This window comes from Ochotona curzoniae, unplaced genomic scaffold (assembly GCF_017591425.1).
Source record: "Ochotona curzoniae isolate NIBS_2020 unplaced genomic scaffold, NIBS_Ocur_1.0 contig_1071, whole genome shotgun sequence".
NCBI lineage: Eukaryota > Metazoa > Chordata > Mammalia > Lagomorpha > Ochotonidae > Ochotona > Ochotona curzoniae.
Window position 1 is genome coordinate 22044316 of NW_024464939.1, and position 24367 is coordinate 22068682.

At 38.6% G+C, this 24367-nt stretch overlaps 1 protein-coding gene across 5 annotated transcripts in view; it reads left to right on the forward strand.

The window, feature by feature from the left end:
* ARFGEF1 (ADP ribosylation factor guanine nucleotide exchange factor 1) overlaps positions 1 to 24367 on the forward strand; it is a 120812-nt gene that overhangs the window by 94057 nt on the left and 2388 nt on the right. For 4 of the 5 annotated variants that reach the window (XM_040994674.1, XM_040994705.1, XM_040994686.1 and 1 more), the window contains 16 exons: positions 1379 to 1469; positions 6929 to 6969; positions 7065 to 7234; positions 7665 to 7816; positions 7945 to 8117; positions 8955 to 9115; positions 10264 to 10394; positions 13957 to 14086; positions 14903 to 15038; positions 15119 to 15257; positions 16474 to 16546; positions 18529 to 18661; positions 20628 to 20767; positions 21516 to 21684; positions 22667 to 22805; positions 24054 to 24171. In XM_040994674.1, coding sequence (XP_040850608.1) covers positions 1379 to 1469; positions 6929 to 6969; positions 7065 to 7234; positions 7665 to 7816; positions 7945 to 8117; positions 8955 to 9115; positions 10264 to 10394; positions 13957 to 14086; positions 14903 to 15038; positions 15119 to 15257; positions 16474 to 16546; positions 18529 to 18661; positions 20628 to 20767; positions 21516 to 21684; positions 22667 to 22805; positions 24054 to 24171 — 2096 coding nt within the window. The remainder of the gene's footprint in view (positions 1 to 1378; positions 1470 to 6928; positions 6970 to 7064; positions 7235 to 7664; positions 7817 to 7944; positions 8118 to 8954; positions 9116 to 10263; positions 10395 to 13956; positions 14087 to 14902; positions 15039 to 15118; positions 15258 to 16473; positions 16547 to 18528; positions 18662 to 20627; positions 20768 to 21515; positions 21685 to 22666; positions 22806 to 24053; positions 24172 to 24367) is intronic. The other variant, XR_005885315.1, reaches the window with a different exon arrangement.

Below are 24367 nucleotides of genomic sequence, written 5' to 3' on the forward strand. Positions count from 1 at the left end.
CAAAGTTATTGCTATTTCACAGACTTATGTTAAATTTAGTTAGCTCATTTCAACCATAAAGTTACATTCTGTTACATTCTCTTAAAGTTCAGCATTAATGTATCTGTCTGTCCTGATAGATTACTGACGAAATCTCATCTCTTTGTTTACATTGTTAGGTCAGCTAGTTTCAGTGATATCACCTGCTCTGGTTGCACTCACAAGCACACTTACTGAGTGTTTGGTCAGTTAGGTTAACTAACATGTTTCTTGAGTACCTCCTTTGACCTTAACATTGTGAGAGCACTAAAAATGTGTGTGATTGGTTTCCTAACTTTTAGAACACTGAACACGCTATCCATTTCATGTGTTTCTTGCTGCTGTTTTTCTACCATCCAATTTTTTAATGGGATTTTTCATACCAGTAACACAGAATTAGTGCATATGAAATAATTATATCATACCATGTAGAAATAGATCTGATGGAGTAATACTTAATAGAGAAATGTTTAATTTCACGGTAGTTAATAATTATACAGAGAAATCCTTCACTGATAACTGAAAATGGGTCTTAGTTAAAATTTGATTGAAGAGTGTTATAAATAGGATTACATGTTAGGTAGAGTGTTGATGGGAGATGCCTTAAGAGTAATAATAGTAATAAGCAAAATGAAGGTAAGGATTCAAGAATTAATCAGGCAAAACAAATAAATAAATAAAAGAACAAAGAAGTAATCAGGCAGGATAAATTGAAAAGAATGATTACTGGCAAGGAAATAAGTCTGGAAACCATTCTAGAAGTTCAGAACTAAAATTCCCAAACTTACTAGAGATTAAATCGGTAGATGATCTGAAAATGGGTCCAAAAATATTTAATAGATATTTGAATACTAAATGGTGGAGGCAAGGGAAATATCAAAGACGATTCTCAGGTTTAGAGTTTGAAACGGGATATTGTTCTGCCCGATATATGAGACCTGTTGGGGAAAAGTTAAGCAATTTTGAACAAGAGCATGTTAAAGTAGGGATCTAGAGATTAACAATTGTGTTTGGAATCATCCTTAGAAAAGATCATTAGAACTGAAGTTAGCACTGCATTTGTTAACCACTAAGGGAAGTTGCATCTCAGTGTTATTAACTTTGTGATCTAAGCTCTCAGTGCCCCTACTTTGTGTGATGTTTGCAATCTAGTTTGTTCCTTGCTAACCATGTCTTACATACTACTTAGTGTAATATTTGGCATTGGTAAATGTCAGTGATGGCAAAAGAAATGTTCATGCAAAGCCTTGCTGCTTCTATTAGGGAAATAATTGCTTTTAGAATTGTGTTTTAGAACTGTAAGTGTATTCTCCCTTTGAATTGTTTTCAAACTGAAATGACTCTCTTTTATATGTGGTAGTTGGAGGAAATGTGGACTGGAAGCAGATAGCGAGTATTCAGGAGTCCATTGGAGAAACCAGTTCTCAAAGTGTTGTTGTTGCTGTAGATAGGTAAGGCATTCATTTTATTCCCTTTTCAGATTTACTTAAATTTTGTAGTATTTAGATGTATTTTGCTCATTAGTGAAAGTTATGTAAGATTATATATATTGTGATATATTGTGATTTAGATGATGAAGTACCTATAATTTTACTTTTCAATCATGTAATAGAGGAAGGAGGTGAATAATAAAAAGCTTCTAAATTATAATAGACATTATCAAGTACTGGGGAAAGGATGACATTGATGGAAAAGAATACACAGATGTTTTACTCTTTTTATTGAAAGTATATACCCATTGTTGTCACTCTTTAAAGGTGCTTACGATTTGTGTTTCTGGTTCCATTATGTAAGACTGAATTTTGAATAAAATGAAAGGATCTTCTTGAAAATTCTCATTGCATGCTTTGATAGAAAGTACGTTAGAATTCATGTATTATATTTACCAGCTATTTCCTCATTTTATTTATTCTTTTAAAAGAAAACCCATGTTGCAACTTAATATGCTCTGAAATACGTACTCCAGATTTTAAAATGCCCAGCATGTGAAACATTAACTCAAAATGTTTTTTCAAGATTCGTTTTCCCCAGTTGAATGTCCACAGAATAGAATCTTATTGTTTAACAACACTGACGTTACTATTTTCAAAATCCAGTTGTGATGGAAATTTTTCAGAAATACGTATTACAATCTTTTAGTGGCCTGAAGACTCATGGTAATTCAGTATTTTACTTTGCTTCAATGTAGCAGAACTAGAGTGTTAGGGCTACTGATTTTGGAAGTGTACTCCCTGGAATTTTGTCCTTGAAGTTTTCAATGTGTACTTGCTGAACTTCTTTTTTAGGAAAGAAGGTCATTTGTCTTTATTGTCAAGATTGAAGAGTTTGTTCCATCTTACACCTTTATAATGTGAAGGTTGCCGTATGTGGGTCATTTCACAAAGTGTGTTACAGTTATCACTGCATTATATCCTTCTGGTAGTCTTTTTAAATGAATATTGTTGACCTCAATTTACAAATGGGGAAGTTGAAACATAAGGGATTAAATAAATTGGTCACTCTAAAAACCAAACTTGCCTTATCTTGATTTTTCTGTTACTTGGGGAATCTTTGTTTTTCTACTACTTAGAAAAACTTTTTTTTTTCCTAAAGAATTTTTAGAAATGAAGCCGAGATGTACACTTAGAGAATCTCCTTGTATTTGTTTGACTTTATTGAGACAGAATGCTCCCATCTGGTGGTTTACTCCCCAGATACCCACAGTGGGCAGGATCAGAGCAAGGAACCAGCAAGTCAAGCCAGCTGTCTTACATGAGTGCACGTCTCCAGTAACTTGAGCTATCATTGCTTCTTCCCAAGGCCAGAAGCTGGAGTCATCAGTCAGAGCCAGGAATTGAACCAGTGTACCCCAGTGTGGGATGTGGGCCTCTCCACTGCATGCCTGCCATGCCTTTCTGGCTGCATGTGTAATAGCTGCCTTTTTTTTTTTAACCAGGCTAGCTCCCTCCCTGGTGACTTTCTTACCTTCCAGGAAATCATCTCTGTCATTATGATAATTTATTTAGGATTTCTGAGAGTCTATTCAGATAAAATAAGTATTTTACTGTCTTTCTGTTGCCATGTAAAATTTATATGACTTAGTTCTAATTTTTCCTGCTAACCAATATTTGTTATATGCATGCCTCTGCTTTAAGAATTTATACTATTTCAGGAGCAGGCTGTTAGCCTGGTGGTTTAGACATTGGATTCCCATGTTGGAGTGCTCAGGTTTGTTCCTGTCTACAGTGCTCCATTCCAGCTCTGTTAATAATTAGACCCCGGGAGTCAGCAGGTTGTTGGCAAAAGTGGTTTAGTCCCTGTCAGCCTCATTGGAGACCTGGATTGAGTTCACAGCTTCCTGCGTTAGCCTTGGCCCACAGTCGGGATTACAGGGGAAGTGAACTAGCAAACGGCAGCTCTCTTGCTCTCTAGTTTTCAAATTTAACACAAAAACACCTCTGAACATACTTATTGTTTCAGAGAATTAGCACAGATTCTGTTAGTACCTGGTCAGCTCATCATTACCAATTCTTCGACAAATAAATCAGAGATCAATTTTTTATAAGGCACTAATATTTTTGTAAGCCTACAGTCAAAGTGTTAAAATGTTACAGCATTGATATGTTGTAAAGGTTGTAGAATTCTCATGCTGTTTTTATTCCTCATTAGATTTCTTTTATATATCCTTCTGAGTATGTGCATTTATTTTTACGTGTTTAATTCCAATTCTGCTTCAAGGGTTAACTCAGTGATATATTGATGGTAGCTAAAACATGAGTACAAATATTACCTGACATCATTCTGGAAAGTTCTGTGCTTACCCAGCAAGCAGTCATTTCCTTTTCCTTAGGCATATTGTTCTGAATACTGTGATCTCTTGCAAGTATAGGGACTAAATAAGAAAAAAAGATTTAAGCCTTTTCAGATTTACTCCTTTGTAGCTTCTGTTAAGTAGTAGCAGGGGAAGCATGGTGCTCTTAAGCTTTACAGTGACAAAATCTTCCTGTTACCCATTTTTTTTTAAGTAGGAAACTTACACAATCAGAGTTTAGGAAAATGATAGGCCCTTTAATTTGGAGTACCTAATGTTCCAGCATTTTGCGAAGGTAGAACCTTCTAGGCCTAGACCAACTTTATAAGAAATGCTATGAACCTTTGTGGTGATAGACTTTGTTCAGGAATTTACTTCTGAAAGCTAACATGATATTTAGCTTAATAGTTTTTATTTTTATTATAAAGCTGTCTGTGGGCCTAACTCATACTTAGGAACATTCTATCAACTTTCAGAATATGCACTTAATCCCAACTTCATTTGTTCATAGTATCTTTTTTTTTTTAAGATTTATTTTTTTATTTTTATTGGAAAGGCAGATATACAGAGAGGAGAGACAGAGAGGAAGATCTTTCATCCGATGATTCACTCCCCAAGTGAGCGCAACAGCTGATGCTATGCCCATCCGAAACCAGGATCCCGGAACTTCTTCCGGCTGTCCCACACGGGTGCAGGGTCCCAAAGCTTTGGGCCGTCCTCGACTGCTTTCCCGGGCCACAGGCAGGGAGCTGGAAGGGAAGTGGAGCTGCTGGGATTAGAACCGGCGCCCATATGGGATCCCAGGGTGTTCAAGGCGAGGACTTTAGCCACTAGGCCACACAGCCAGGCCTTGCTCATATTATCTTTTATTTAGGTGTTGCAAACAAATATTTCCTCAGATATATTTAGGGTGATTGTGAGTTACATGCAGTTTAAATTTTTAATTCAGAAGTTATTTTGTCAACATTTTTGGCACTTTGGTATTATAATGTGGATGAAGCAGTAATATCCGTGATTTTTTTTCCCCTCATACTTCCTAGAGCGTGGCTTTTAATATTAGCAAAGTTCTCATATGTCCTTTGCTTCTCATACAGGGAATATAGAATCCATTTCTTAGACTGATTTTGTGAAACATATAGCTCTTTTCTGCCTTAGTATATTAAGGCTTAACTTGAAGTGCCTCCACAGACTCCTGTGCTTTACCTTATGGCTTATCTTTAGTGGAGTATTGCTAGAAATAAGCTGTCCCCTCAGAGGCTACCAAAGTGAGTAGGTATCTGAATGCCCTTACCCAGGATGTATGCCCCTCTTACCTGCTGCTGTCACCCTGAGTCTACTAAGCCCGTCTGCAGATAGTTCTCTGTCCTTGGGGCCTGTGTTGGCCAGCATTTCATTGTCTTCCGAACTCACTGCTTCCTTTCCCTGTGGTTGCATACAGTCTCCGTCGGCTTCTGTTCTTTGCCGCCTCCTCTATTCTTTCCATTTGATTTTGGTTAAAAAATAAATCTTACTTCTCGTGCAGCTTTTCCTCTTGTTTCTACTGATTTAATTTAGACTCTATGGCATGGTTTGTTTATAGCTTTTGCCTTCCTTAGAGAATGGCACTAATTTAAAACATCAGCTGGTCAAATTTCTAAACTTTAGTATAGTGGTTTTCATTCTTTGTTCATGTAAGAGCTTTATGGGGTTTATATTTTTTTACCTTGTTTGTCCAGTTTAACCCCTGGGTTAACTGAGCCCTCTTATATCCCATGCCTCCTACTCACCCCTACTCCATGCCATTTGTGTTTTCTGTGAGATTTTTGAAATTATTGCTTCATTCTACCGACAGGATAGAAGACCGTAAGACATTTCTTCAGCAGGGGCTTAAATGCTGAGTTAGCATGTTCGTTTAAATTGTTCTTTCTATACTTAGTTTCATGACACATCAGCAGGTAGTCAAGAGTTCTAAGTTACAAGTTCATGGTGTACTTAGAACATTTAGTTGGTGGTAACAGGAAAATACCTAAATATGTGTATTTTTTAGTTTCTAATATTTGGTTTGTTCAGGTAAGTGTGAAGTGGTTAACCAGGTTGACTCTAGAGTCAGTCGGTCCTGGTTTCAATCTTGAATGTTGGCTATAAAACTTCCCAGTTCGGTAACTTTGAGGAAATTATTCCTTGTGGCTCAGGTTCTGTTTTGTAAAATTAGGATTGTAGTAGTGTACACTTTATAGGGTGTTTGTGATTATTAAACGAGTATATCTATGTAGATATATAAAGCACTAGAATAGTGACCACCTTGTGAATGACAGATGTTCTGTTCTTACCACCATTTTTAACTTCAATGTTTGGCTTGCTCCTGCCCTCAAGATTTCCTTATCATGTTAATCCTGCTGTGTGCATTAAATTTTAGGGTTAGTCACATCAAAATCTTGCTTCTGAATCCAAGACATTGGTAAAAAAAAAAAAAATACAGCCTTTAAAGAGGCTAATAAGGTTTATGCTAAAATCTGGTAGGAAACTTTAAAGCAGAAAAAGAGCTCATGAAGGCTTGGCAAAGCTGGGCAGCACAGCATGGGCATAGCTTAGCTCTACACATCTTAATACCCTAAGGAAATGCATTAGCAGTTTCTTAATTACAATGAGTTTTTGCAAACTATATTAAATCCTTTTTCATTAATCACAAAATGAATTTTCTAATCACATGTGCATTGCTTGTTAAAAAGAATTTTTCATTGTAAGACTTGCTTGCTGCTAGCAAATAATCAAAATAACTTATATTGTACAGTATTATTCATTAGTTTTACAAATTAATATTTTTCTCATTCTTTAAACTCAAAAAATACCTGTGAGTCTACAAATTAAATTGCAAAAGTATACATCTACACTATTTAGTGATTTACACTGACTGTTTAGTGCTGAACACAAAGTGATGCCATCTGGGGTGAGAGTAAGCCGGAGAGATATTCCGTCTATAGTCACTGTTGAAACTGTGTAATCAACAGTCCTCATTTGACTGCTTGATTTTGTTGGTGTTCTTTTAAAGCAGCTACAGAATGATACCCCAGGCTACTTAATTTTGAATTGATATAACAAAAACGTAACCTTAAATTTTAAAATGTGTTTTACTTTCCCCAGAATTTTCACGGGTTCTACAAGACTAGATGGAAATGCTATTGGTGAGTAGGTACTTTTGTTTGCTTTACTTACAAGCTGAAATTCTGGCTGAAGAACTGAAGTTGAGCTTAAAAATGCAAATGTATTTACATTGTAGTGGATTTTGTCCGTTGGCTGTGTGCTGTGTCTATGGATGAATTACTTTCTACCACACATCCAAGAATGTTTAGTCTTCAGAAAATAGTCGAAATATCATATTACAACATGGGAAGAATACGATTGCAGTGGTCCCGAATCTGGGAAGTTATTGGAGATCATTTTAATAAGGTATTTGAATAATTATAGTTTTTGTGTAATCCGTAACATTTTCTTTCTAAAATTCACCTGTTGTCTAATCGAGAGCTTTATTCTTCCTAGAAGTTCTTCATTAGTATTTTGTTATTAAGTTTGGAAAACATTTTAAGGCCTACTCTTTTTTTCTTCCAGAATTATTTATATTTATTGGAAAGGAAGATCAGAGAGAAAGAGCTTCCGTCTACTGGTTCACTCCCCAAGTGGCTGCAGTGGCCAGAGCTGAGCCATTCCGAAGCCAGGAGCATATTTTTTCATTGAGAAATAGTTTAGCAAACATAGTACCCTTATGAAAAACCATAGAACTTAACAGTGTGTGTCCTGGTGTACTTTTTCTAAGACAAAAACAAATTACAAATTTTCATTGCTGACATTAGCATTGTGTTCATTTTGCTTTCCATTGTAGGTTGGCTGTAACCCTAATGAAGATGTAGCTATTTTTGCAGTAGATTCTTTGAGACAATTGTCAATGAAGTTTTTAGAGAAAGGAGAGCTTGCTAATTTCAGATTCCAAAAGGATTTCTTAAGACCTTTTGAACATATAATGAAGCGGAACAGGTATTATTTATGTTAATATGCTTAACATAAAAACCATCCTAGTTTTTATAGCACTGGGGAAAAAGAAAGGGAAAAAGCTGGTGATTTTTATCTATTTGCATATCTAAGGAATTATATTAATATTTTAGGTCTCCAACAATTCGAGATATGGTTGTGCGGTGTATAGCACAGATGGTAAATTCTCAAGCTGCTAACATTCGATCTGGATGGAAGAACATTTTCTCTGTATTTCATCTAGCCGCATCTGATCAGGATGAAAGCATAGTAGAACTTGCATTCCAAACAACAGGACACATTGTCAGTGAGTATTCTCCAGCTGTATTCTAGTAACAGAACAACAAAACTTACTGTGTCAAGTACATAATGGGACTGATGTGGGCCGAAGGTTTACCAAATTTTAGCTACAGAACCAGAGTAAATAATAATGTTCTATTATTATAGCTAAAATTTCTTGTGTTTATCATGTGGCAAGCATTGTAAGTATGTTTTGTATATTTAACCTTTATAATTATAGACTTGTATTTATTATGAACTTCTTATAGGTTAGGAAACTCAGACGCAGGAAGGTTAAATAATTTTACTAAGATTGCAGAACCAATAAATGATGGAGTTGACTGACATACAAAGCCTTCGAGGCAAAGCCTTTGTTTTTGACCGTTAGCACTATATACATAGCCTCCTTTGACTCTGAGGTAGACTGAAATAATAAACTTACAAGTTAAGCCTTTAGGGAAGATGATGATGATGGTAATTGTAGACATGAAGAATCATGTATTATGGTCGCTATTTATTGTTTGCCTAAGTGTTACACTAAGCACTTTGCTTCCATTATTTTATGTAGTACTAATAACTATCCGTATTTATTGTTCTTCTTTTATAGATCAGGAAATGGAGATTAGATATGCTGAATAATTTTGTGTATTCATTCAAAAAGTATTGAGTACTTGTACCAGTTATTTAATCAGGAGCTGTGTTTGTAGTATAAATGAAACAAACAAATTTTACTGTCCTGGAGCAGTCAGTTAAGTGAGAGGCAGAGATAACCCCATATTTGTTGAGTGTCAATGCCCTTTAAGATGTATTCATTATCTCTTATTGAAAAATTATAGTCATTTTCATGTATTTTTCTTTATTTTAGCCCTGGTATTTGAAAAACACTTTCCAGCGACCATTGATTCTTTCCAGGATGCAGTGAAGTGTTTGTCTGAATTTGCATGCAATGCAGCTTTTCCAGACACAAGTATGGAAGCAATTCGACTTATTCGCCATTGTGCAAAATATGTGTCTGATAGACCTCAGGTATAGCGTCATTTAGTAAACAAAATTTTGCTGAGTATTCTGTTCCATTCTGGAAGTTAAGTTGGTTTGAGAGTTGAGGGTATATAAAACATTCATTTCTCAGTGAATCCATGAGTCTGAGTTAATGCTAGTTACTGATTGTATCTATTACTGTAGGCATTATTTTTCTCAGTATTGCACATGTGCTAATATATTTGATCTTCATAACAGCTTGAGGGAACAGATAATGTTATAACCCCACACAGATAAGGAAACTGAGGCACATGAAAATGTAAAAATATGAACATTGTTGGCAAGGCTGGTAGAGGAGAGCTAGTGTTTAAGCTAGGCTGTTTATCCTGCCATTTGCGTCTTATCTGACCGTGCCCTGTGATATTGAAGCTGACTAACTGTGGATGAGTGTAGATGTAGAAACTGAGAAAAAACGCTCAACTGTCAGTCTGGTTGTCACATTTAACTTGCATGTGTGGATTCTATCTTGATCGTAAACAGAGGCAATGAATCGTAGATTTAGTAATAGACTTTTATTACCTTAAAACATGGAGCTCTGGGATTCTTACTAATTTTTAATGTATATTACCTTTTTGACCTTTATACTTGCTTGTAGTGATTAATGTACCTGTGTGGTATCATAACCTTTTAAACGATAAAAATAGGAACCTAAACTAACCTGGTTGATAATTCAAAGAGCTGGTGAAATTGAAGGTCAGTTTTTGGATTCTAGTATAACATTTATAGGATTCAGTATAATTTGATGCAAGTATCATGTAGTGAACGTGTAATGGTAAAATCATGTTAGTTAATGTTGGTTTTAAATCTTTTTTTCATTAGCTCTGAGTAATTTTGCTTGATGCAGTGTGATATTTCAGGAATTGTATACAATGGGTACTGATTGAATCAGGATTGTTGACATTCTCTTTCCTTATAGCTTTGTGCTAAGAGCCTTTGAACTTCTCTGTGTATTTAGACATAAAACTGGTAATTGGGAAGTATAATTTCTGTTGGCATTTATAGTCTCCATTATTTTACAAGTCATTAAAATTGATTACTTTTGATTTACAAAACATTAAAAAGCATTCTGAGAAACATTACACTAAATATACAGGAGTTATATATATATTTTTAAAGTCTGACTATTTCTCTTTAAGGCTTTCAGAGAATACACAAGTGATGATATGAATGTGGCACCTGAAGATAGGGTATGGGTGAGAGGATGGTTCCCAATTCTCTTTGAATTATCCTGTATCATCAACAGATGCAAATTAGATGTAAGAACCAGGTAACAAATCAGTATTCATAATTAAAATTTTGGAGGGTTTATTTTAGATTTAATCAAATTGAGCTCTCTTACATGAATACAAGTTCACAGTAAAGACCATGAATTTTGTTGTATCAAATAAAGCAATTTTAAATGAGTAGATTTTCAAATATGCTGATATATTTTTAAAACATGTTAAATAAATGAAATAAAAATGAAAGTACATTGCTTCTCTTAAAATCTGGTAAACTTTAAAGGTTTTGTCTTTAAATTAGTTTAATAGTTTAAACAGTTTTGTCTTTTCATATATTTGATCCCAATCAGAAATTGCAACTAGTGCCAGTTTTGCTTTATGTTCTGATGAATAATAGCTGAATTTTTAAATGCATATTCTCAGTGAATTTTAGGTAAAGAAACATCCATTCCTTTTTAAATCCTGATCAGTAATACAGGTTTTAGATAGTACATATCTTCTGCAGTGGAACTCTTTGTGTTCCTGAGGAAAGGTCTGTATGAGTATACAGTGCAGTTGCAGAGGACCTGCCCAGGGATTGTGTAACTGAACAAATATTCAGTGCAGTCTCCTTGAGTCGTGTAAGTGAAGGTTTTTTCTGCTCTGTACATTTGTATGTCAGATTGAAAACACAAACCTGTGTGTCCTAATACCTACCAGCAAGCCCATCCTGAGTTCAGTGTTCAGTTCAACAAAATCCCTTTTAAGTATCCTTTTCAGCAGAATACTTGTTCTTTGAGATGAACTTTATTGACTTTTTAAAAATCATTAAGGTAACAGATTCTAACAAATTCATAACAGAAATTTAATGAGTGAATGTCTTTCCTTCCTCCCCTTATGTGAGAACCATACCTACCTCCCACTGAGATTACACTTGCTAATAAAGCATAAGAAATTTTTCATTTTTAGAGCACTGTTTGTCATGATAGAAATACTTTATGAGATAGATAAATACGCCAAAGTCTATAATTCTATTACAAGAGCATTGCAAAACATTTTATTTTTTTTTTGTCTTGACATGGTGGTTTATTTATCAGATGTATTAACATTAGGGGCTGGCCCTATGCAGGAGGCTCAACCACTGCTTGTGTCACCTGAGTCCTGTGTGAGCATCATTTCAAGTCCCAGCTGCTGTTCTTCTGATCCAGCTCCCTGTTTTTGCTTCTGGGAAAGTAGCAAAAGATGGACTGGTGTGGTAGCCTAGCAGCTAAAGTCCTCTTCTTGCATGCATCGGGATCCCATATGGGCACCAGTTTTTGTCCCAGCAGCCCCGCTTCCCATCCAGCTCCCTGCTTGTGGCCTAGGAAAGCAGTCAAGGATGGCCCAAAGCCTTGGGACCCTGCACCTGTGTGGGAGACCCTGAGGAGGCTCTTGGCTTTGGATTGGTGCAGCTCTAGCTCTTGCAGCCAGTTAGGTAGTGAACCAGAGGATGGATCTTCCTGTCTTTCCTCCTCTCTGTATGTCTGACTTTCCAATAAGAAAAAAAAGGTAGCAAAGATGACCCAAGTGTTTGGTCCTCTGCCACCTATTTGAGCGACCCCAGTTTAGCTGCGGGCTGCTGCTTCATCTGGCCCAGCTCAAAGGTAACCCGAGTTCAAATGTCTCCCCACCTCAGTGGAGCAGCCAACATATTACAGCTAACGGACACCCTCAGCATCCTCTCCTGCACCTTAGTGTTTGTCAAAACCTTCTCGATGCAGGTTCTCTCTGCTTTCGTTGCCTGTTCTCACCTAGGACCATAATGCCTTGCTTCTGGGCTATAGTTAAAGAAAAATGTAAAGAAAAAGTGAAGTCATCAGTGAACTTTTTACGGTGATTACTTTAAAAAAAATTTTTTTAAGACTTAGTTATTATTTGAAAGGCAGAGTAACCAAGAGGGATCTTCATTCACTCGCTCACTTTCCAAATAGCTGCAGTAGCTGGGTTAGGCTGAAGCCAGAAGTCTGGAACTCTGTCTTGGTCTCCCACATGGATGGCAGGAACCCAAATCCTTCAGCTGTCATCCGCTGCTCCCCAGGTGCAAGAGCAGAGAGCCAGGGTAGAAGCAGAGCTGTGGGGTCCTGAGCTGGCTCTCCACTATGAGACTCCAGGATCCTAAGTGTTGTGTCACAGCACTGGCCCCATCAGAGATAACTTGCAATTTTCCTACTTTACCGCTGCATTTGCCTAGGCAATTAATTTAGATTACATGTAAGAATATAACACTATTGTATTTGAAAGGCAGAGAGACTCTTCCATCCACTGGCTTACTCCCCAAATGGCCGCAATGGCAGAAGTTGGGATGAACCGTAGCTGGAAGCCAGGAGCCTCTTCCATTTGTCCTACATGGTGTGGTGCAAGGACCCAAGGATCAGGGCCATTCTCAGCTGCCTTCCCAGGCCAGAGGCAGGGAGATGAGTAGAAAGTGGAGCACCACAAGCAGAGTACACCAAAGTGCCAACCCCATCTGTACATCTACTCTTACACATCAGGTGTCTTAGGGATCTGTGTAAACTTTCCATATGAATGAATACAACTACACTGGTTTCTTTGGATATTTTTTTTGTTTTGTTTGCTTTTTAATGAGCTATTTATTAATTTGAAAGAGACAGAGATCTTCCATCCATTAGCTCACTCATACGGCCACAATAGCCAGGGCCAGGCTATTTGGGTAGCAAAGGCCCAGCGATTTGAGTCCTATTCTGTTTTCTCAGGCACCTGGACAGAGAGCTGGACTGGAAACAGAGCAGCTGGGGCTCAGTTCAGGGCCCATATGAGATGCCAGCATCGTAGGCAGCAGCTTAACCCACTGCAGCATGACATTGGTCCTTTAAACTGTGTCCTTTCACACATTCGTACAACAGATATTTGTTGAGCACCACCTAATGCCAAGTATATACTTGCTTGCTGATTGCATATCAGCATATGAACTGAGGAGTATACCAGTCCTTACGCAGACTTACTGTCCTTTAATGTACAAACCATTTTGAAATTAATGGATGATGTATTTGGCCAGGAAGAAAAAAGTAACATGCAAAGAAAAGATCAAGCTTTTTTTTGTGATTGCATAAATGTGTTGTTTCAAAAACAATAATTAGAAACTCTAATAGTCTGCATTTCGTTTTTTTAATACTCCTCCCCCCCCCCACCCCCGGTGATGAACACAGAACCCCTGCCCTCATGGAGCAGGGAGTCCTTGTATAGAGACTGTTGTCATGGATATTGATAAACCACATTTGTAGTGTTAGCTAAAAATTCCCATGGATGTGTGAAAAGCATTTTTCCAGAATCTAAGTTTTATTCTTGGACGTCTATGTATACATTTTGTTTCTTGGCCTTAGGGCCACAAAGTTAATATTCACTCATACTAATCTACATCTGCTATATTTTCACTTACAGTTTTCAAATTCTGGAATGGTGGGTGAGAATAGAGGGAAAAAGTGAATCTTTACATTACTGCCAGGCCTTTGAGATCTGCATTATGTATCCCAAAGAAACCTCTTAGTTTCATTAGGTTTGGCATAAAAACTGTTTTAGGAAGTGTATGCCTTTTTGCATTATGTCTTTCCTAATTATGTTTTGTTAATTTAGGGGTTTAACAGTGATGTTTGAAATAATGAAAACATATGGCAACACTTACGAAAAACACTGGTGGCAAGATTTATTTAGAATTGTTTTTAGAATCTTTGACAATATGAAATTGCCAGAACAGCAGACAGAGGTAAGAGGATGCAGTGTTTCCGTTTAGCCTAGCCAATTTAAAAGGTTCTTGGTGCTTTTCTGCAATACATTCAATTAAACACATTTAACAAAATGATTGCTAAAAAATACTTCTTTAAGGCATGATAGTATCATAGTAGTTTTGTATAAACAAGAACATTATTTGGAAGAATATAGCCAATCTGGTTAATTAATTTCTTTGTTTTCAGTGTGCTTGCTGCACTCCCCATTTTTTTCCCCACATTTCTCCAACCACAACCAGAAGAAATTTCAAGAATTATACAGACCTCAGAATTTTTAATCATTTTTCCCATATCACAGTTTTAAATATAAAGTGTTGCTGTTATTCTTTTTATGTTTGAAAAAGTATGTTACTATTTTATGTAGTTCTTTTTGCCCTTTTATATTGTTCTTGAGTAACCATATTTCAGGAAACCACTTTGCTTCCCTGCTTACATAAATTCTGCTTTTTAATTTTTCTTTCCCATTTCATCATATCCCACAGCAGGATCACTTATTGCTACTAATGGATATTTTTTAAGATATTATACTACTATTGAGATGATGCAGTGAGTTTCTAATAATGAGAACAAAGTGAGAAGAACAAAGTATTTGTACCTAGGTGATAATGGAGTAACATATACTAGATATCATGTTGAGGTGAATTTGTTATTTTAGAGGGAATTAACTAGTCAGAAAGGAACATTGGCAATCTTGTATTATAAGTGTGTAAACACAGTTCTCTGAATCCTCTTCATCCTAATAGTTGAGGGATGGCATGACTTTAATGTAATGACCTTTCCCCCCACCACCCCAGAAAGCTGAGTGGATGACGACAACCTGCAACCATGCGCTTTATGCCATCTGTGACGTGTTCACGCAGTATCTGGAAGTACTCAGTGACGTACTGTTGGATGATATTTTCGCCCAGCTTTACTGGTGTGTACAGCAAGGTAGGTGTGTAGCAGATATGTGACACAGAGTGTTCACTGTGAACCTGCTAATATATAAATGAGTTGCTCTTTTCTTCTAGATAATGAGCAGTTAGCACGATCTGGAACAAACTGCTTAGAGAATGTTGTTATTCTGAATGGTGAAAAATTTACCCCAGAAATCTGGGATAAAACTTGTAACTGCACATTGGATATCTTCAAGACCACAATCCCACATGCGTAAGAAAATTTTATACAACTTCATATTGGTGCAGTCAGTGGGTTTGATAGTGAGCAGCTCGTAGCAGTTGGAGAGTGGCTAGTAATCTGCCCTGTGTTCTCATGTCACATGGATTCAGATTAAAAAAAAGTTGTAAACCATAGCAAATGCATGAATAAAGTTCTTTGTAAGCCAAAAATATTTATTCTAATTATTCAGAATTTGAGTCAGAATGAAATGGTTCTACTGACTTGGAAAATTTAATTTATCCAAGCGGTAATTTTGCATTTGGGAGTTGGGAAAAGATTGAAGCTCAATATGTGTTATAGTTACTATGGCTTTAATAGTCTAAGGAAAATTTACTTTGCAAATACTGCATTTTACAATACATTGTGACTTTAATGTAAAGGATGTGTTTTGAATTATAGTGGGATACTTTTATCAGAGGGTAGAGCATAATTGGGCTAAATACATCTGTAGTAATGCCTGGATTATTTGTAGGAAACTTTGAATTAGAGCACCATAGGGGCTAAGCTGGAAAGCTATCTGCACCTTAGTTTTTAATCATAGATTATGATTTTAAATCATGTAGATCCACAGCTGTGGTATACTACCATTCATGAAAGAGAATTTTCAGATTTTTAATCTTCAAAAACTTTTTAAGTATATTAGATATTTTCCTTCTTTTAATTTATTATGTGCTCATGAAAATATATATGACATTAAGTATATCTAATAACCGTCTCTTAATAGCAGTGTCTGTACTGGTGTTGTCTATCGGCCATGTCCCCCTGGGCTCCTGCTCCTCAGAAACAGGAACCTGGTCCTCATTTTTCCGTCCCAAACACCTGCCTCATCCAGGGGTGATGATTTCATCTGTCTCTTGACAAGTTTTGCTTTTCTTATGTTTATACACATAAAACCTGAAGAATTATATATGATTTTTTTTGTTTTAATTCTATGTACTTTTTATATTTTTTAAAAATATTCTTTGGAAAATAGTTGATGGCATTAAAAATTTTTAAAGGTTCTTTTTTTAAAACTTTACATAGTTGGATTTTGATTATTTGGTGGGAGTGCATATTTTAACCTTTTCACTAGATTTCTCTAAGTGCTATTCAAGAGCTGAACAAGTTTTTTATATATTCTTTTTTGGGCCCATTTCAAAATATGTTCAATGTGGTTTCTGGTACACACCTTATCCCTAATGATTGATCTGATTTTGGTATTTTAAAGGCTCTTAACCTGGCATCCTGCTTCTGGGGAAACTGCCCCACAGCCTCCATCTCCTGTGAGTGAAAAACAGTTGGTAAGTTTTCTTACAGTGTATTTAAAATTTATAATTGGTAATTTTACTATGGGCCAGAATTTTTTACATAATTATTCTAGTCAATTCCTGGTATTATAACAAAATATCTTAGCTTGGGTAGCTTATAAGTAATAATTGCATTTTCTTACAGTTTTAGAGGCTGGAAAGTTCAGGATCCAAGTACAGGCAACTTTGATGTCTTAAGAGAACTGCTCTCTGCTTCTAAGATAATGCTTTGTTGCTGTTTCCCGAAAGGCGGAAAGTAGAGGAAGAGGAACAAAAGGGGGATGGGGCTCACTGATTTCATCCAGCCCTTTTATCTGTGGGCCTGTTCAGCTCCGCAAGGCGTCCATCCCTTTTAGAGTTGCACTGGAGATTTCACATATATTCATCGTATAATAATGAGCCCAACTCTAATTTTGTGGTCCAGAATTCTCTCAATTGCCATTTAGCTCTGTAAATGCCATGGACAGGTTGCTTTAAATTCTGTTTATAAGCATAGGGCATAGGGATAGACATTTGGAGCATGCTCACATCTCACTTTGAAGTGTCTGGGTTCTACTGCAAGTCCCTACGCCTGGTTTGTTTCTTGCCTGATGCAGACCCTGAGAGGCAGTGAGGAAAGGTTTGTCTGGTTGTGTTCCTGCCAGTGCTGTGTGAAAACAAACAGCAGCCAGTGCTGTGTGAAAACGAACAGCAATTTCCAGTGGGGCCTTTGGGGAGTGAATCAGTAGAAGCTTGCACATTCTCTTATCTCAGTCCTAAACACCCAAATTAAGGAGTCCGGCTGAAAGCCTCACGTTTTTCTCATTATCACTGTGTTGGGAATCTTAGAATCCTTCCCTTCTCATTTTGAAATGGATGAATTATTGTCATTATATGCATCCTGGGCTATACAGCACCCTGGAGCTCATGCCTGTCTGTCACCCAGCCTCCTGTGCTCCGCTTCCCTGCCCTCCCTGGACTAGTGTCACGCTTCTGCAACCATGTTACCTTCCACATAGGAGAGAAGTGTTTTTTCTGTCTGTTATTTTGACAGACAATAAATACTCCTTTAAAATAATTTAGTTTTATAAGTTTTGCTGTAAGCATTTTATATGTAAGTTTTTTATTTTAAAATGTATTTTAAGCCATTCTGGCCAACTAAGTACTCTGCTGAATCCTTAGAACTTTTAATCAAAGCCTCCCTGTCTTAAACACAAAGTGAGGAAGAAACCATCATAACGAAGATAAAATAGCTTTAGGTTTATGTAGAGCTTTCACTTCAAACCTGTTTTCACGTTTGTGGGCCAGGTATGGTGCAAGTTATTCAGAACTGGAAATGAAAAATTATAAACTTTTAATGTTTTAAATCTCAGTTCTAGTATTATTTTGATTAGCACTGTCTAGTAACGTAGGACGGGCACTGTCGTTAGAATAAGTAAAGCTACTAATAATAGAAATGACAGCCGTGTCTTGTTTAACAGTGTGCTTTGTGCTTTGCATCCGTGAGCTCTGCTTGTTCCCGAAAGATCCCCCCTAAGCCTCTGTTAATACTGTGTAGCTCTAATCTCATGTAAATATGCTAGACTCGGTCTCCAGCTTCTCCCCAGGGTACCACACCCTGGTCTGTGACCCTCCCCCTAATTGTCCCTGGTTTCTTGGGTGACAAGGTCATTCCCCGGACCCAGCCAGCCTCTGCCCTCTGTGTAATCTGTGTCCTTTTAGGGCTCATGAGCACTGGAGGGTCTTGCTGAGCCATTCTCCATGTGGTGGGGCTGGCTTTTTATTAGGTAGCATCTAGCCTGAGCGACATGAGGGTCAAAAAGAAAACATGTTTTCAAAGGCTGTCAACTTATCCATTTATACAGTTAAATTGAAATAGTTTTCGTTGTATATGTAATTACCATGCATAGGATATCATTTCATAGAAACACAATAGTTTCTTAAAACTAAGCAACAAAAATTTTCATCTTTGACTATTGAATTTTCTATTTTATTAGGATACAATATCACAGAAATCTGTAGATATTCACGATTCCATTCAACCAAGAACTACAGATAACAGACAGCAAGTACCAGTGGTTTCTGTCTCCACGGTAAATGAAGAGGTCAGCAAAATCAAATCTACAGCAAGTGAGTTATTTGTCTAAATAAACACGGTGCCTGTTACATAGGAAAGAGGCAGCAGACATTATCTCTTCCATTACTAAGAAGCATATGCTCTGTAATTGGCTGTGTGTTCACTTCTTTAGTGTGTGTACTCTGCCTAGGACATCTATAATGCCTTCCTGCAGAAAGTCAAAACTGCTTTAACGTTGGCAAAATTTGTTTTTTCACGATACAGTTGACTAGTGTTTGTGTCAAGCACATGAATCTTCCGTTTTCATTGCTATCTGCCCGTCAGCCACATTCTTGTCTGTAGAGGAAGAAGGCTTACAGGCTTACTCTCCACCTGCAGGTGAGGGACCACCGTGCTCCGTGCAGGAGCGCCTCACTGGCTGAGGGGAGACTTCCCACCCACAGCACTCCGATCCCCTTCTCCAAGTAAAGGAGGGCATTTAATTAAAATCATTAGTTTTGTTTGTTGAAGCAAAATTAACACCTAGGACAGCCTCCTCAGAGGAGATAGAACAACTTTAGACAGTTTTTAAAAACTGAGGTGAAATTCAAGTAACAAAAGCAAACCTTTTACAGTGACACACGAAATATTCACCATGCTGTGCACCCTCCATCTCTGGCCCCTGAGCGTTTTCAAAGCCCCAAAAGGAACCCCAGTCCCTAATAGCAGTCCGCCTTCTGGGTCTCAGAGTTGGCTGTCCTGGGTGCTTCATGTGATTTGAATCGTGTGTGCCCTTTTCTGCCTGGCTGCTTTCACTTGGCATCCTATTTTCAAGCTGTAGCTCACTGAAGCATGCATCAGCTAGGCCATTTCTGACTGCTGAGGTAGAGCCCATCTGTGCGTCCACCCTGTTGTTTCTCCAGTCATCCGCTCATAGACAAACGTTTGGGTTTGTTCCACCTTTGGTTATGAATGATGCTACTCTGACCGTTGGTGTACAACTGCTGCTCGACAACTTGTTTTCAGTTCTTTGAAATTGCTTATCTAGTAATTCTGCGTTAACTTTTGGAGTAGCCAGCCAGCAAATTGTTTCCTACAGTGGCTATACCATTTTATGTTTCCAACAGCAATTCCAGTTTTCCCACATCTTTGCTAGACTCTGTTAAAGTGATAGCCATCCTAGTGGGTGTTAAGTGGTATACATCACTGTAATTTTGATTTCTCGCTCAAGAATGGTGATGTTAACTGTATTTCATGTACTTGTACATTTATATCTTCTTTGGATAACTTTTATTCATGTCCTTTTTTCGTTTGTCATTAGGTTTGTATTTTTATTGAAAGACCTGTATCAGATATATTGTTTATAATTCTTTTTTTTCACTCGGGTCATCTTTGATTCTGTAAATACTATTTTCTCATGCACAAAAGTTTTTAATTCCAATGAAACCTAATCTTTTTTTTTTTCCTTCTATGATACTTCTGGTATCATAGGTAAGAATCCGTTGCCAAATCCAAGATCATGGGGTTTTTCCCCCAAGTTTTGATCTTTCAGCTACTATATTTGATCCTATACATGGGTTTATCTCTGTTAGTCTAGATGTAAATAAAATGCGTGCTGTTAATAAGCACAATATTGCATAGTCTGGTCACACTTTTGGTTCTTTCACTTCTGTCTCATATATTAGGTTTCCATTGTTTTCTCATGGTACAGGTACATGTTACCTGTTTTCAAGTCAGACTTGGGTTTATAGTAAATTCTACTTAAGTTTGTTATTTTGCTTCATTAAATTTTATTTAGTTGCCTGAATCATTTGGATATACTTGCTGTTCTAAATCATGTGGGGGTATTTTTGTTATTATAAATATTACTTTTCTAAGTACTGTCTAAGTGAAAATTGGCAAGCAGTACAGTGTGCGAAGGCACGATGTCCTTCTCAGGATGTTATATGTAGAGTGTTTCCTTAGCATTGTAATGTTATAGAAATCAAAGGATTCAAAATAATTTTTTGTTTGCATGTGCATTGGGGGGTTTCCTCACAGAATTTCCAGAACAAAAATTGTTTGCTGCCCTGTTGATTAAATGTGTTGTGCAGCTGGAACTCATCCAGACTATCGACAACATCGTGTTCTTCCCAGCCACAAGTAAGAAGGAAGATGCCGAAAACTTAGCTGCAGCGCAGGTAAGGCGACATCAGGACCACTGATGGTACTGTCCGAGCACGAAGTTAGTTTTGACAGTCTGGGATCGAGCAGACGTCAGGCTAGAGATGTTGCTGACTCTGTCAGAGTTTTGCAGTAAAGGGCACAGGGAAATTGCTTGAGGAGCCTGGTGCAGTTAAGGAAGACTTCACTTTTTTCTCCAAATTGGCATGATCATTGGTGAGACCTTTCCCTTAACGAGAGAATGACTGAGTAGAAAAGGCAGTGCAGTTGTTTCTGGTTTAGTAGGGATAGTACTTGATGCAGAAAAGGAGGCTGTCTGTTGTAGCAGCCCAGACAGTCCCATATAGCAGCAATGAGAGAGCCAACGCAGGTTTGGGCTACAAATGCAACAACCAAGGGAGTGGGATCTGACAGTTCTGATGGCTGCTGGGCTCTGACATGGGTAGGAAACTCACTGAGCCCAACAGTCAGGAAACATGAACAGTGAAACATGGACAGGGAGGATGCTGGGCACTCCTGGAGCCCTTTGGGCTCGTAGAAAAGCCTGCTTCCTGCAGTTGGTTACGTGAGCACAGATGTGAAAAGGACATGGGCTTGCTCTAGGACTGCAGATTCCAGGAGCCACTTGGGACAGTGGGTGTTTACCTGAGTGCAAAAGAGAAAACATGTGTCTATTTGTTTTTAAAATAGAGCAGTTTCTATGACTAATGAATTGTAACTTACAAAATTACATGACTCTGTGCTGTGGTGGTTTGTTTTCCTAAGAGAGATGCGGTGGATTTTGATGTTCGAGTTGATACTCAAGACCAAGGAATGTATCGCTTTCTAACATCACAGCAACTTTTTAAGCTACTGGACTGCCTGTTAGAGTCGCATAGATTTGCAAAAGCGTTTAATTCCAACAATGAACAAAGGACTGCTCTGTGGAAAGCAGGTAAGTTGTGAGGTCTCACATTGTAGAGTTCATTAACTGGAAGCACAGTAAAAGTACAATTTAACATTCAAGTCTTTCCTGGGTAACAATAAGCCAGATAAACTACCTGGGTGATTTGTTTCTGCCTTGTGACAATTCTTTCATTTTGTTAATCCAGCCTGGGCCTTTCTGTTAATACACATCAACCCCAAATAGAGTGCTAGGCTCTTTGTTTATTCATATTCTTGCAGTTGAAACTGAACCTTGTAGAAAGAGCAGTCTGTACTTTTGTCTTTCCTCTCCAACCCCGGTTGCTGCCATCATTCCACAGGAAGTATTGGTGCTGAGGCGAGCAGAGGCCTGGTTTCTGCATTTGCTGGACCCTGCATCCTTCCAGTGATTGATGCAGTCTTCCCGGGCCTGGCATTGTGCTCCCACCTCATCCAGGATGTGTAGTACAAGTATTTCCTATCTTCTGTTCCCAATTTTGAGGGAAAAAAATCCTACATGTAGAAGTCACCGTCTTGCCAGGCCTCAACTGTGCTGTGGCTTCCTGCTGAGCAGCATGTCTGTGTGGGCCAAGCCCAGGCTGCTCTGGGGCTCATTCAGCTCTGTGCCACCACACAGGCTGCTTTTTCAAGATTTATTCATTTATTTTAAAGGAAGAAAGAGCTCCAGTGAAGGGGGGCAGGGAGAGATGTTCCATCCGCAGGTCCACTCCCCAAGTGGCTGCAGTGGCTGGAGCTGGACCATTCTGAAGCCCAAAGCCAGGAGCCTCCTCCCAGTCTCTCAAGGAGGTACAGGGGCCCCAGCACTGGAACCAGCCTCTGCTGCTTTCACACGTGTACCTACAGGGAGCTGATCAGAACTGGAAGAGCTGGGACTCAAAGCTGCACCCATGTGGAATGCTGGCACTGCTGGCAGCCTCGTTCCGATCCCCACACATAGGCTGCTGTATGTAGGCTGCTTTCCAGACTAATTCCAGGAACTTCCCTTTCTGCAGGTTTCAAAGGTAAATCCAAGCCCAACCTTCTGAAGCAGGAAACAAGCAGCCTTGCCTGTGGGCTGCGCATTCTCTTCCGGATGTACATGGATGAGAACCGGGTCAGTGCCTGGGAGGAGGTCCAGCAGAGGCTTCTGAAGTAAGACCCTCCACCGATTTCTGCCTGTGGCAACATGGGGCAGAGCCAGAAAGGGGTGCTGACAACAAGCAGATAGCTGAGCCATTGGGGCCAGGAGCCTCGTGCTTACAGGATGACTGTGAAGCATAGTAAATGGTCTGTATTATTTCAAAGATTTAGTTGAAATAGATTGAGAAAGCGATCAATCATCCAGCTACTGGCAACTCTCCAAATGGTTGTAATAGCCAGGCCAAAGACCAGGTCTGCCACATGGGTGAAGGACCTGAACAGGTGGGCTCTCTTATGCTGTTTTCCCAGGTGCGTTAGTGGGGAGTTCAGAAGTAGAGGTGCCAGGACCTATATGGGATGCTGATGCCCGTGGTAGCAACTTAACTCGCTGTGCCACAATGCTGGGCCTCAGTAAGCAGACATGCTTTGAACAACTGCTGGCATGCCTACAGGTTGACAAAAGGTTTTCTCCCTTAAATTTTAAAAACTTTAACCTATGATATAGGTTAGTCCTTTCTCATCTTATGAAACAGCTACATTGTAGAGCAATGTTTTGTGAATGTGAAAACTTGCCTCCCTGCATTTAGAAGGAAGAAGAGTATTTGGGAGTTTCAGTTGATGTTTTCATTGCTTTATTTTATGACAGCTGAAATTTAAAAAGCTAGGAGTGAAACATGACATTTAGGAAGAATACTTTCACCTGCATTGTGTCCAGTTGGGGAATACATGTTCTCCAGTCAGTTAAGTGGACTTCAGAAAGAGATCACCTGGTCCCTTTATTTTACTATTGTTAAAGCCTCATCCACATTAAAAAGCTGCACCAAGTTCAGCCCAGATCTCAACACACTTGCACCTGTGCGTCCTCCCAGTGGCTTTCTCAAAACATTGTAACAGGTTTTTAAACTGTTGGGTTTTCCTAATTTTAAAACATATGGATACTCTAGTAAATAATGAAATCTGGCAAGCTTTAAAAAAATTATGTGAAAGATAAATGGTCAGAACTGGAAGTTTCCTCAACTCACATATGGGGGACAGGAGTCCAAACACTTAGGCCATCTTCCTCTGCCTTCCCCGCCACCAGCAGGGAGCTGGATGGAAGTGGAACAGCTGGGCCCCAATCCAGAAACCTGTGGAGCAGCAGCAGCTCTACTTCAGCACCCCGCAGGCTCCTCAGTAGTTGGTGGCCACTGCCTTGGTCTTGCTCAGCGAACGCAGACACCCAGGTTGCGGGGACATCACAGTAAACCTTCTCTTTTGCAGTGTCTGCAGTGAAGCCCTCAGTTACTTCCTCACGCTAACATCAGAAAGCCACCGGGAAGCCTGGACCAACTTACTGCTTTTGTTTCTAACGAAGGTTCTAAAGATAAGCGACAACAGGGTAAGTGCGCTCCTTCACAGCCAGCCTTGTTTCTTTCTCATGCCCAGCCTGCACTGCTGCTTCTTCAGGACCCTTAGCTACTTCAGTTGCCCTCAGGAGGAGCAGTGAGGATCCTTTAGGCACCCCGAGAAAGCCCCGAGCTCCCCCAGTGTTGAAGTCTCCCTTCTGTCCCATTTTCAGCTGGAGGCTGCACATA